The sequence below is a fragment of the Anabrus simplex genome, chromosome 5 (assembly GCF_040414725.1).
Source record: "Anabrus simplex isolate iqAnaSimp1 chromosome 5, ASM4041472v1, whole genome shotgun sequence".
NCBI classification, from domain to species: Eukaryota; Metazoa; Arthropoda; class Insecta; order Orthoptera; family Tettigoniidae; genus Anabrus; species Anabrus simplex.
In genome coordinates this window covers 258,982,842-258,997,226 of record NC_090269.1, presented here as the reverse complement: position 1 = coordinate 258,997,226, position 14,385 = coordinate 258,982,842, and the positions used below count along the sequence as shown (strand labels likewise).

General features: G+C 40.7%; 1 protein-coding gene across 2 annotated transcripts in view; it reads left to right on the top strand.

Moving 5' to 3' along the window:
• Positions 1 to 1,767, top strand: part of LOC136874822 (phenoloxidase-activating factor 2) — an 88,300-nt gene extending 86,533 nt beyond the window's left edge. For both annotated transcript variants that reach the window (XM_067148500.2, XM_067148499.2), the window contains exon 5: positions 1,525 to 1,767. In XM_067148500.2, coding sequence (XP_067004601.2) covers positions 1,525 to 1,719 — 195 coding nt within the window. In that variant the 3' untranslated portion in view covers positions 1,720 to 1,767. The remainder of the gene's footprint in view (positions 1 to 1,524) is intronic.
• Positions 1,768 to 14,385: the final 12,618 nt, after the last annotated feature.

Here is a 14,385-nt window from a genome sequence, read left to right as displayed (position 1 = left end):
TGATTGAGTTTATGTACCGTAGTTACTTATGTCATAGCAATTGCGTCCATTTTAGTTCCAATACTATCAATTTCGGACAGTGAAATGGCACAGCATTGGGGCGGGATTAATTATTTATTTATCTGTCATAAGCCTGTACCGAGTTATCACTCACACTGAAGAGACACTATGCGTAAATTGAATAAATGAATGGTTGCATGAATGAATGAATGAATGACTGACTGACTGACTGAATGAATGAATGAGTTGTATGCTTATTCTGAATTGTATTCATGTATGCATGAATTAATAAACACTTCTCTGCCAGTCACGGATAACCAACTGGAGAGAGAACATTCCCAATTGAATGAGTCGATGGATGAATTTATGGATGAATGCATGCATGAATGCTACGTGATTAGAACTGAGGAGCTCTCTGACGGTGAGATAGCGGCCCCGGTCTAGAAAGCCAAGAATAACGGCCGAGAGGATTCGTTGTGCTGACCACACATCACCTCTTAATCTGCAGGCCTTCGGGCTGAGCAGCGGTCGCTTGGTAGGCCAAGGTCCTTCGAGGGCTGTAGTGCCATGGAGTTTGGTTTTTTTGGCATGCATGAATGGATAAATTAAATGCACTTGACCTTTAGCTACGAAACTCCAGCAGCTACGGAGAGAATATCCAATTCTGAATGAATGAATGCAAGAATGATTGAATGAATGAACAGAATTTATGGAAGCATGAAAAGCAAAGGAAACTCTTCACTCCCAGTCACGGACAACCAAATTGGGGCGGGATTATATTGTGCACATGTCTTCACAATTAAATTACAGTTAGTTAATTGTTTTCCTTGATTAGGAAACGCCAGTATAGCCAGAATGTTTAACCATACAAACATCTTAATCAGTTCCCGAGAAAATGGGTTTGGAAGTAACCTCTGGGTACGTAACGTCACACGCCACACCTCCTGGAAGACCGACACATACGACGTTGCCTCGCTTGCTTCTCCTTCATCCTCAGGGTTGGCCAAAATCTACGTTCAAACGTTATCTGTTTTCCTTTCCATCCGGAATTCTTCTGATCAAGAGTGTACATATTATTCTACTCTATTCTTATCCTATTTGATAATGCCTCACAGTCGATTTATTTATATATGTATTCATTTATTCATTTCTGTATTTTCAAATGGAGGATTTGCATCTCAGTGAACGTGCTGTTGTAACCGGTAAGACCCGTATTCCATAATAATAATAATAATAATAATAATAATAATAATAATAATAATAATAATAATAATAATAATAATAATAATAATAATGTGCATAAATGAATTAACATCTCCGTGTGCTTACTGCAAGTACCGCCAGTGCATGCATGAATCCTGTCCACTGTTCGTCTCTCCCTCGGCAGCCAGCCGTCACGAGCAAGAAATACTTGCTCCCTTGAGCAAGGAGTGATGTTCTATGTTAATTAGTATACTTCACTATCAAACTGATGTGTGGCACTTAATCTATTGTTCTATTTAAACTCTTCCTAAATTGTTTCAGGGTGACGGTGGAGGTCCTCTGATGTGCCAGTCTCAAGTTAATCCGGAGCGATACATACAAGTTGGTATTGTTTCGTGGGGTATTGGCTGCAAAGACAGCAATGTACCTGCTGTGTACACCAGTCTCGTAGCTCTGAAGCCATGGATAGACAATAAATTTTCAGAACTTGGAATTAATGTCGTTACCCAGATATGAATGGGATCAGCAGAAATGAGACTAATAAAGAGATGGAATATTCAATTACGTTTAGCTGTTGTGTACTTACATTGGTTCCAGTCTACGTACAGTTCCTCGAATTGAGACACCTAAAGGAAATATGATTGAGATTCCACACTACTGCCTGCACTGTGCCGCGTACTGTCTTTATTTTTTTTTACCCTTGACGTCCGCCCCTTACTTTACTCAATATCCTTATTCTTCCTGTTCCTGGGATACCGTGGTGAACAGAGGTGAAAGAAGGTGCGGGCATGAATGGGTCAATAAACGGTAATCAGAAAATGGATTTAAAACTTTAAAATTAAGGTTATGTTCCCTTCTCCTTTTTTTTGGTTTCTTTTCAAAGTTAGACTTTACAATTTCAGGTATCAGCATTTTGCTTACAAGTTAGGTGACAACGTTTAGAAAAACAGAACAATCAACTAATGACAAATTTGCAAACTTGAGCTTGCAGCTCTCTAATTACCAACGTTACATGAGCACCACTGCTCCCATTAACAAACAGTGAAAGAGACGAGTCTCCCAAATTCTTTTACATCAAAATCAGAGCATCTTTGCTCTACAAGTTAATCTAGGAGATTACTCTCCGAACCTTATGACATTAAACCTTCCAAAGGCACCATTCAACAGTTAATTAATTTCGTGTGGCTATTTCTAGCCGGGTGCAGCCCTTGTAAGGCAGACCCTGCAATGAGGGTGGGCCGCATCTGCCATGTGTAGGTAACTGCGTGTTATTGTGGTGAGGATAGTGTTATGTGTGGTGTGTGAGTTGCAGGGATGTTGGGGACAGCACAAACACCCAGCCCCCGGGCCACTGGAATTAACCAATTAAGGTTAAAATCCCCGACCCGACCGGGAATCGAACCCGGGACCCTCTGAACCGAAGGCCAGTATGCTGACCATTCAGCCAACGAGTCGGACATTCAACAGTTATATTACTAGAAAGAGTGTTCTGTAAAACTTAGGAATCTATTTCCAGAAATTTCCAGGCCTATCAAAGGCAGTTCAAGCAGTACGCACTGTCTTATGTGCTCAACAGCCTACCTCTTTTCATAAAAGAAATGACACAGAGGTATCAAGTACCCATTCTACTAGGCCTTTGTGTGAAAAACAACAGGTTAAGTTACTGGCCCAAAAATCAAAATGGAGAGGAGGCGGACATTTGTGCGCCTTGAAAATCGAAATGAAAGTTTAAAACCCTATTTGGGCTTATGGCCCGAGTTACAGAGGCTAAGCCTATACTACTGAGGTGACTAGGCGGACAAGATATTTAAATTACAAGTACTACAAACTGAAAAATGTTACAAAATCATAGTCACCTCAAAATCAAGTTGATAGGGAACCCGAGAGGGTATCACAGTCTCTATTCCCTGATTACGTTGAAGTTCCTTTGACTTGTTTGAAATTTACATTTGAACCTGGAATTTGCACTTCAGAAAATTAAGGTTACATAGTTAAAAATCGGAAACCTTTCCCTCGAGCTAGCTTTCAAAGACTATCACTTAATAAAATCCGGACTACCATTTCCTTGAGCTGATCGACTACTCGGTGATGAACGAGGCACCCTGCTTCCTTAATAAACACACACACACTAGACTGGAGCGATGAATAAGACAACCTGGTCGAAAAATGTGCCAGCTTTTATTCCCGAGAGGAAAGATCCAGAAAACTCTGGGCTAAGGCCCAACACACCCGCAATTTTGATTGAGTAATTAAATAGATACAAGACAGATCTAATTGGCTGAAGAAATAATATACAAAATTCCTATTGGCCAGCATCTGAAGTCGGCGGGAAGGGATAGAAGTGTTGCAAACTTTTACACACCAAAAACAAAGAATATACAATTCAGTTTAGTAAACCTTAAAATAACAAATTACTTTGCAATCTTAATAGACCCCCCACACACCAGAGGGCACAACATAAGTTTTTTGGAAGAGAAATCTGTAGAGAAAAGTCCAAACTTCTTGTATTAGTTGTTGCAACTTTAGGATGGCAGATGACGTTCTTCCAGGCGCTTGATTTAAATGAACGGGGCAGGTGTACCTCCCGGAACACTTCCAAGATCGGAGGTCGTCTTCTTCCTTCGGTCAGTGTTCTCAGAGTTTTGTTTTCCTAGCGGTTTAGTACCGCACCAATGCTGATAGCTTTTCAGCGACGCTAAGCTAGGCAAAAAGTGGCCGGCGCCCTAATTAAGGTACAGGGTCAATATTTGCCTGGACTGAAAATGAGAAGCCGTGGAAAACTATTTCAGGGATGTAAACAATTGGATTCGAACTAATCATCTCCCGAATGCAAGCTTACAGCTATATGGCCAATAATACGTAGCCAACTCGCCAGTTCCGCATTAATTACTTAAATTTATGTATTTTAGTTCTTTACTGGCAAATGCCAGCGGCCGTAGCTGTGTTGAAACACCGGATCCCGTGAGATCTTCGAAGTTAAGCAACATTGGGCGTGGTCAGGAGTTGGATGGGTTGCCACGCGCTGTTGGTGGGGGTAAGGGAATGGAGGAGCGGAAAGGAACTGGCCACCCTACCGCACGTAAACTCCGGCTCAGGAATACCTCTGCGGAGGTTCGGACCTGCCTTCGGGCAGAATAACCCTTACCTACTAGCAAATGTACCCGTGCTTCGCTACGGTATTCTACTTTGTATGCGCATTTCTACGTAAATAGCTGTACACGCAGTGGGTAAGAATAAATTAAATTGCATGTCCCATAGCGCTATCCGAGGGCCTCAGAAATTGTTTCCGACATAAGGTGCGCGTTCGGGACTTTGATGGTAATGGCAGGATATTTCCTAATGCCATTCACAATCGAGTTCGGGAGTTTCTACTATAACGACAGGCTCACTTGCCTACTGTCATTAACAATCGAGATCTGGGGTTTTCATTATAAACCTCTATACTGCTGACTTACCAGCAACTACGTCCAGGAAATTTATTTACGCAGATGATATACTACTGGTTAGCCAAACACCAAGTTTTCCAGAAGCTGAACAAATTCTTACAGCAGATCTAAAAAAGCTAGATACATACTTCCAAAAGTGGTGTCTCCGTCCAAATCTCCAAAAGACTGTTGTATCTGTGTTTCATCTCAGAAATAAATTTGCCAACTACAAGCCTTCAATAACATTCAGAAATCAATCCTTACAACACTGTCCCTTCCCAAAATATTTAGGTGTCACATTAGACAGATCCCTAACATATAAACATCATATTAACAATACAGCCGCCAAGATTAAAAGTCGGGATAATATTCTTCAAAAATTAGCCGGCACATCTTGGGGCGCAAACAACCAAGTGTTGAGATCTACTGCTCTAGCTCTTTGCTATTCAGTTGCCGAATACTGCGCTTCAACTTGGCTGAACAGTGCTCATACTGCGAAGATTGATGCTCAACTAAATCAATCAATGCGCATTATAACTGGTTGTATTCGCTCTATAAACGTGCCCTGGCTGCCTACACTCAGTAATATTCCACCGCCTTGCTTAAGAAGGTGTGAAGCTCTTCTAAAACCATGGAAGAAGACCAGCCAGGACTCCAACCTTCCCGTTCACCAGGATATTACTCAATCTGCCCCTCCACGACTTAAGTCTAGATCTCCACCCTGGCGCACTGCACTTACACTGGAAGAATCTGGGTTCTCCATCACGAACGCCTGGTTACATCAATGGCAGCAGTCTTCTGTTCCCAATCAACATCTTGTGACTCTACCTCATGTTCATCCTCCCGGATTCCATCTACCCAGACGTCAATGGAGAACTCTAAACAGGATAACAGTCAATCAAGGAAGATGCGGCTATACTCTTTATAAATGGGGCTGGCAGAAGTCTTCTGGGTGTGATTGTGGAGCTACCTCACAGACCATCCACCACGTAATTGCCGAGTGTCCACAGAGAGCATTTCAAGGTCCTTTGGAGGACATTCATAACGCAACTGAGGAGGCCTTAAAATGGATCAATGGACTTGATTTGGAACTATAGGCTTCTGCTTGTATATATTGTGTATATATTGTATACTTATTTATATAATCTATCTGTACTCATCATACGATAAATAAATAAATTATAAACACAGGCCCCTTTTCCTAATGACATGCACAATCGAGTTGGAGTGATTTGATTATAATCGAGAAATGCAGCTCTGTCTACAGTAACAGTATCGAGATAGACAAAAAGTCATAGGACCAAAGTTGTAGATCTTTCCAAACTGAGCGACGATTGTGCTGTCTGTTTTGTGATACGACTTACCATTCAGCCATCAATTTCTTCGAAACGAAGATCTGCACCGTCGTTAAAATTGCCACCATATTTCGATATTTTTCGGGGCCAAAAGTTAGACATTTGAACAGCATGGAATTGTTCCCCAAAGGAAAGACTGTCCAGGTTTCTTGACTAGCACTCGCATATATACGGAGAAATAAGGAAGAAACTGTTACAGGTAAGAAACTGAGGACCGCCGGATAAGACAAATATGTAATTACCACGTGGATGTATTGGAAGAATGAAATGCCTCTCACTAAATTGTGATGATACGAGTTACGGATTTAGGAAAGCGATAACAGGGGCGAAATTTATGCGCATAAATTCTTAGGTAAACGAAAAAGTTGATGACTTATGGTGTTATTACTTAAGACTAAAGAAGCAAGCCAGAGACAAGATTTTAAAGCACGAAACAGAAGTAGAAGAGAAATACAGCTAAACTTATAGCGTAGGCCAGAGAATGCCTTACGGTGTGAAGCAATGAGCTATACTCCGCGGCATTGTTGAAATATTAACAGCCACCCTTACTGCTATTCGAGGACAATTGTAATCTCCAACGGTATTCCGCAAATATCCCGCTGAATGGCAACTTGACGTCTCTCTCTTCTTCTACCCAAGGAACAACTATACGTTTACAGGAATTGTGACAAAAATGGCATTACGCTACTTCCCTGCTGGCAAGCAGCCAGAGACGTTGCCTTGGTAACCGGTAGGTCTGCGAGGGTGTCCGTCATCCAAGGTAGAAAATGGCTTCATCATTTGAAGAGTAAGCGAAATTATGTACATAACAAACGTTGTTTAAAGTGAGGGGATGTTTCACATATAGTCCACGGATTTTACAGAAAATCAATAGCATAAGAGAATATTGAAAACCTATTCTAGTTTTCCTATAAACCCTCAGTCTATTCAGTGATTTTTAAATAATATGCTTATCTAAGCCTGCTCCTGGATAATTATTCTCTAAATATGAAGTTTGGTCGAGATTTCTCCTGGCGTTTTGCCGTGATGGTGTAACAGACGGACAGACACGAAAGCTAAAAACCATTGATACGATTTCGAGGTGACCATAAACGGATAAATATCTGAAAAATTGTCAAAACAAAAAGTGAAATTACAGACAGCGATCCCCTTGCAACTTTATTTATTTATTTATTTATTTATTTATTTATTTATTTATTTATTTATTTATTTATTTATTTATTTATTTATTTATTGATTTATTTATTTATTTATGTTTTCATGAATTCGTGAAGTTAGAGTTCTTAAATCTCTAAAAGGCACGCGGTTTGTGAATCGCTGACTGCATTATTTTAAATATCATATTAATGAACGTGTAAGTTAAACAGGAAGTTAGTGCTGCCAAACTTATTTATAATTGGGCCACCAAAACGTGTGTGACATGAGAACCCAGCTCAGAAGTCACTAAACAATCCAAGTTTGCTGAATAAAATATAATTGGTACATTCTATCTCAGTTTACTTCTGTAACAGTCAAATCGGCAAAAATCCTATCATGGATCGTCTTCTCCTACTAGATGAATTAGCAGTGGATCCCAGCTCCGCGAATCGACTGCAGCAACTGATTGGACCATTGGCTGAGGAAATTTGAACCTTTCGAACGTAAATTTTACGGAGCAGCAAAAGAGGTAAATTTATTCATTATATAAACTAGTCCGATACATATACAGAGATGATAGTGATCCTAAGGAATATTTATAATAAGCCCTAAAGTGAAATTTATGCACGTCATAAACTAGCTAAACGTAGACAAATGACTAGCGAATATGTTGATCTATATTTACGAGATCTGAAACGTTTAGGTAAAGACTGCACCTTTCAAACTGCCACAGCAGAGCAGAGCCAAAACGAATACACCTGAAACTCTTCAAATAGTAGTTTGTGTGATAATAAAATTCGTCAGCGGCTTTTAGAAAGTATTATTCTTAATCTGGATGGAATATATGAGCTAGTTCATGCTATGGGGATGGCCCTCATTCATTCAAGTTCATTCCACGTAGTAAATTTAAACGCTTTCCCTGAAAACACTTCAGAAAAAAGTCCTCCCATTAGTGCACGAATTGCGAGGACGTGTTACTTCTGTGGGCGACCACGTAATGTCTGTCTTGTAAGAGATGCAATGAGCATCTGTATGTCTTTCATCTTGTAGGTCAACTAGTAATTGCTCTAAAACAGCTGCAAACATTAATGCAGATTCTCCTGTTGCAACTGTAATTTTGCCAGGATTCTATTGGTGCATCAACAGGAATTCAAAATCTACTATTTTGACCGCGGTTAATAAACACCTGGCATCTGCGCTCATGGCCAGATAAAGTTTATCAAGTTTCATCAGCGAATCATTCGCGTATGAGATTAATATGAAGTTTATTCCTGACCACAGCAACGCTTTAAGTGCATCCCTGTCTCTTATGTGAAAAATTAACCGTAGCTTCTATTTATTAAGCTGAAGATATTTAATAACAAGTACAATTCTGTTAAAGTATAGGTTCTTCCTCGTGCGTGTGTAGTTATCATCATAGAAAGTTATATTTTGAAGCTTCATAAGTCAGTTAATATAAATTTGATGGTCCAATGCCACCAATCAATATCTGTCAGCTGGCTGTAGTTACAGTCCTAAGAGCTTGTCCCTTTCGTCATCCTGATCCCAGTGTTAAACCTGGAACAGTAAATTTCCGACGTTTTTCGTCCAGCCTTCATTGATAGTGAGGTGCAAAAAATGTTAGCCGAAGGAATAACTGAAGCCAGTCATTCGCCATGGAAATCCAACTTCAACAGATATTCACAACGATCGAATGTGTGTTGACTATTCACAAAATCTACACAGCTCGACGTGTACCCTCAGCTTCATATCGAAGATCTAGTAAACAAAACGAAGTTGCTGAGCAGCGTAAATTTACGATCGGATTACCATCAGATCCCAATCCACAAGATAATTACTATTCTAAGAGTACAGTGTTAATTGTGTACACATATGTAAATATTCAGTAGAGTTTATATAAACATACATGTGGGGATGGAGGCACTTCCGTGTATGTGGGGCTTGCCCTTTCTTCATCTACCACCCCTAGATTGTACATGTACAATTTAAGGAAAATAAATAAATAAATAAATAAATAAATAAATAAATAAATAAATAAATAAATAAATAAATAAATAAATAATAATAATAATAATAATCCGCGGTGAAGACAAACAATATACTGAGTTCGAGGTAACGAAAATTATCCAGTTTCGGTGTAACTCCTTCGGTTGATTTCCAATGGTACATTGACAAGATTATAGAGGACGAACATTTGGAAGGTACTTGTGCCTTGTGTACTTTCAAAACACCATAAAGAGCTCACCCGCTCTCAATCCTTCAAGCCTATTAAATGCAATACAATGCTTTACAATCACTTGCCATCGAGGCGCAACTTACAAGAATTAAACAGGGGTATCTTATACCCAGCCTACAGGGCCTTAAAAGAAAAATAATAGGTTAATTAAATGGCCCAATATGAATGGAGGCGTAGCTTGCGCTCCTATATGAAACCTTATAAAACCTAAGGGGCACTAGGCCGCTGACACAGGGGCTATTCCCAAACTAGGGAGGTGACTCGTATAAGAAAATTTTATTACATTAAGAGTAGAAAATCGGTTGTGAAAACGTAGTCACCTAAAATCAAAATGAAGGGGAGCTCGAGAGGGTAAAGCACTCTCTATCCCCGATTTACAGTTAAAGTAATAAGAAACTTTTACATAAGCCGGCACTAAGTTACATTTTAGAAAGGTAGGTTACATTGAAATGGATTCGGACTTCCCCGAGGGCTAAACTGCTGAGCTAGCAAGAAATAAAGATGTTAAAAGGCCATTACCTTGTAGAAGAGCTGCTGGCGGATGAAAGAGGTGCTTCCCGCCTCCTGCTATACTTCCATACACTAAGCTAGGTGTTGTACGAGTGACCGAGAGCCAGAAAAATCAGCAGTTTTTATACTCTCGGGGAAGATTCGAGACCTTTCATGAATGATTAAGACACAACCACGGTCGTTTATTGGGTAGCTTACAGTTACACATCAACATTGGGGAAGAAAGACGCCATTGGCTGAAAATTAATGACAGAAATTTACGAGTGGCTAATTTCAAAACTAGCGGAAAGGAAGATTAATATTGCCAACCCACAAATGAAAGAACAACATTTAGTAAATAACAAACTTATGAATACAAAATATCTTCAAGGAAAGTTCCTTCACTTCGCACCAGGATGCATGATCATAGTTTTTGGTAGAGACATCTGTGAGAGAATGTCCACACTTCTTGATAATTAGTAAACAAAAACAATTCGAAATTAACACAGTGACATCTTCTGATAAACGGTTGAATTAATTTTGTTTTAAAGTTCAGAGTTTCAGCTGTAGAGGAGTACTTTAAGGCGGAAAATTCAAATGTGCGGCGTATAGGTGTACCAACCGGTACAATTATTATTATTATTATTATTATTATTATTATTATTATTATTATTATTATTATTATCATCATCATCATCATCATCTGTTTACCCTCCAGGTTCGGCTTTTCCCTCGGACTGAGCGAGGGATCCCACCTCTACCGCCTCAAGAGCAGTGTCCTGGAGCTTCAGACTCTTGGTCGGGGGATACAACTGGGGAGTATGACCAGTACCTCGCCCAGGCGGCCTCACCTGCTATAGTGAACAGGGGCCTAGTAGGGGGATGGGAAGATTGGAAGGGATAGGCAAGGATGAGGGAAGGAAGCGGCCGTGGCCTTAAGATAGGTACCATCCCGGCATTTGCCTGGAGGTGAAGTGGGAAACCACGGAAAACCACTTCGAGGATGGCTGAGGTGGGAATCGAACCCGCCTCTACTCAGTTGACCTCCCGAGGCTGAGTGGACCCCGTTCCAGCCCTCGTACCACTTTTCAAATTTCGTGGCAGAGCCGGGAATCGAACCCGGACCTCCGGGGGTGGCAGCTAATCACGCTAACCACTACACCACAGAGGCGGCTTATTATTATTATTATTATTATTATTATTATTATTATTATTATTATTATTATTATTATTATTATTATCATCATCATCCTCTTCTTTAAGTAATGTCCACAGCTCAGGACTGAATTCAGAAAGACATGATTAGAAGAAAGAGGAAACAAGTTTCTTTGATCTGTGGAAGGTTTTTTTGTTTTTGCTATTTGTTTTACGTCGCACCGACACAGATAGGTCTTATGGCGACGATGGGACAGGAAAGGCCTAGGAATGGGAAGGAAGCGGCCGTGGTTTTAAGTAAGGTACAGCCCCAATATTTTCCTGGTGTAAAAATGGGAAACCACGGAAAACCATCTTCAGGGCTGCCGACAGTGGGGTTCGAACCCACTATCTCACGGATGCGAGCTCTCAGCTGCGCGCTTCTAACCGCACGGCCAACTCGCCCGCTAACTGTGGAAGGTGGCTTGGTGTAGTGAAGTTCTGCATTAAGTGTTGTGATGAAAATAAATTTAAGGAGCGTATATCCAGTGTTCTGAAATAGTATAATATAGTATTGTGTATCACTCTGTATGTAATAATACAACACAGTAATAATACTCGACAAATCAGCGTACTACAGTACCACGTACATCAATCTGGAAAGCCGAGCGTCATGCGTAGGCAGATACAGGTAATCCCCAATCCAATCCCCATAGCACTACAGCTCTTGAAGGGCCTTGGCCTACCAAGCGACCGCTGCTCAGCCCGAAGGCCTGCAGATTACGAGGTGTCGTGTAGTCAGCACGACGATTCCTCTCGGCCGTTATTCTTGGCTTTCTAGACCGAGATACAGGTAAGTCCTAAATAATATTTAAAATTACTGTTTACTGTTTTAAGGCAAAAAATACGATGGTTTTCGTAATGCAGAAACTTGTCTAATTTGGAAAAAAGATTGGCCCCTTGAGAATCCACTTTGAGCAAGTTTTACTGTATTTAGACATGTCCATTTCTCTATAGGACACACTTGACAGATGCGCACTAGCGATATTTCATATAGTACATTCAGTCTTTAACTTAACTTTCGGTGATTAAACTTCTTCTTCGGAAGCTCGTTAGATTAAATGACGTATTCCTGGCATGAACTTCTGAACGAAACACTGGGCACAAATTTTCCGTCTTGACGACATAATAGGGTGAACTACTTCTACCTTGCGTTCACAATACCTTTTTAGCTAATCCTAAAGATCCGTCCAAGTATGTTCTTCTTCAAGGGAACCACTGAATTCAAAAATATTATTCTTGATCAGTTCCTCACGAACCCAGTTTACTTCAATATCATTTATGTACGTACAATGAATGAGTGTTATAATCTCACCGGACAAAAATATTAGTCACCCTAGTGCGCATGCACAGATGGATCGTTAAGCCAGTACATATGGCGCAGCAAACGAGTCTCGTGCTCTGCCTCTACGTGACCATAAGGCAGTGGCAATCAGTGATGTTTCAAACGGACAGTGTACGTCAAGATGGGTAGATGTAAGGATGTGACAGAGTGGAATCGTGTTTGGCCGTGCCCGTGGTCATACGGTGTGTGATGTTGCTGGATTTGTTGGTGATTCATAGCGGACTGCTTAATGTGTCTGCAAGCAGTGATGTACAACACGTGGCTACGAAACACGACGTCAGAATTGTGGTCAGATAAAGAATGGCTGAGTCCAAGTGTAGGAACTGTGAGTGTAGCGAGGCACTGAGGGGTATGAGGGAGGAGTTGGAGAGTTTGAGGGAGATAATTAGGATTTTCACAGAAGACAAGAAGGAAGGTAGGCCTCTCTCAAACAATGTACAGGTTACAGCAGGTGTAAAAGAGAGATGGGAAGGAAAGGTGGGAATTGTAGAAGGCAGGTGATCTAATGTTCTACGGGGAAGGAGATTGCAGGCTAAAGGGTCTATTCAGGATAAGAATTTAGGATAGGTGTCTGTGAGAAATCGGTACGAGTCACTGCAGGTAGAACAACCGAAAGAAGATGAGGAACAGGGAACTGTTGTTGAGATGTGTGGAAGTAGGAGGAAGGGAAAAATAGGAAAGGGACATGTAGAGTAGAAGACAGGAAAAGACAGGTGGAACAGGGCCATCGAGGGGAGAAAAGGGAGGAGAAAGTAGCTTCTGCAGCTAATAGGAAAGATAGGGATGACCAGGAGGGGACGGGATCAAATGAGGTGGGTAGGGTTGAGGCTCTGGTCATGGAGGATTCCATCGTTAGATAAGTGAGGAAAGTGTGTGGAGTAAAGGGTACCAGGGTGGAGTGTTATCCAGGAATTAGGTTGAGGCAGATATTGAGAAAAGTAGAAGAAAAAGAGGAGGGAAAGGAGAAGGTGGTAGTGTTTCACACTGGTACCAATAACGTAAGGCAAGCAGGTATAAGTACCAACATAGTTGGGATGTATTGGATCAGGTAAATGCAGCACAGGGTGAAGTTTAAGGAAGCGGAGATTGTTAACAGTGGAATACTGTGTAGGAGGGATACTGACTGAAGGGTGATTGGGGATTTGAATGAAACTATGGAGTGGGTAAGTGGGAAACTGGGAGTGAAATTTCTAGATCCTAATGGGTGGGTAGGAGATAGGAATCTGCGCTCAGATGGCCTTCACTTAAACCGCAGTGGTACGTATGTTAGGAAATTTGTTTGGAGGGGTAATAGGGAGGTAATTCAGGGAAAAGGAGTTGTCTAGGGAGCGGTGATAAGGGTACAGAGATCTGGAAGTCAAGTAGGGATGACATAAAAATGTTAGTGTTGAACTATATAAGTATTGTAAAGAAAGGAATAGAATTAATTTAACAGATATATATTTACCAGATATTGTAATAGGAGTTGAATCATGGCTGAGAAATGATATGATGGATGTAGAAATTTCCTCACGGAACTGGAGAGTGTATCTTAGAGATAGGATAGAAATGGTGGGAGGGGGAGAATTCACTCTGGAGAAAGAAGAATTTGTAAGCTACGAACAAGTTAAAGATGACAAACATGAAATTTTAGGCGTAAGGCTCATTTCTAAAGGTAATAGGCAACTTGATGCCTTTGGAGTGTATAGACCGGGAAAGGGTAGCACTGACACGGATTCAAAATGATTTGATAAGATATCAGCTATGTGGGAATCGGCAAGGAAATGAATGTGATTGTAGTGGAAGACCAGAATTTACCAAATGTCAGTTGCGAAGGAAATGCGAACGACAGGAAGCATGACCAACCAATAGCAAATAAGCTAATATGGTGAGGACAGCTGATTCAGAAAGTGACAGAAACAACTTTAGGAGAAAATATCCTGGGCGTGGTGCTGATAAAACCAGATGAGCTCTATAGAGAAACCGAAGTAATAGATGGTATTAGTGTTCAAATAAAGTAAA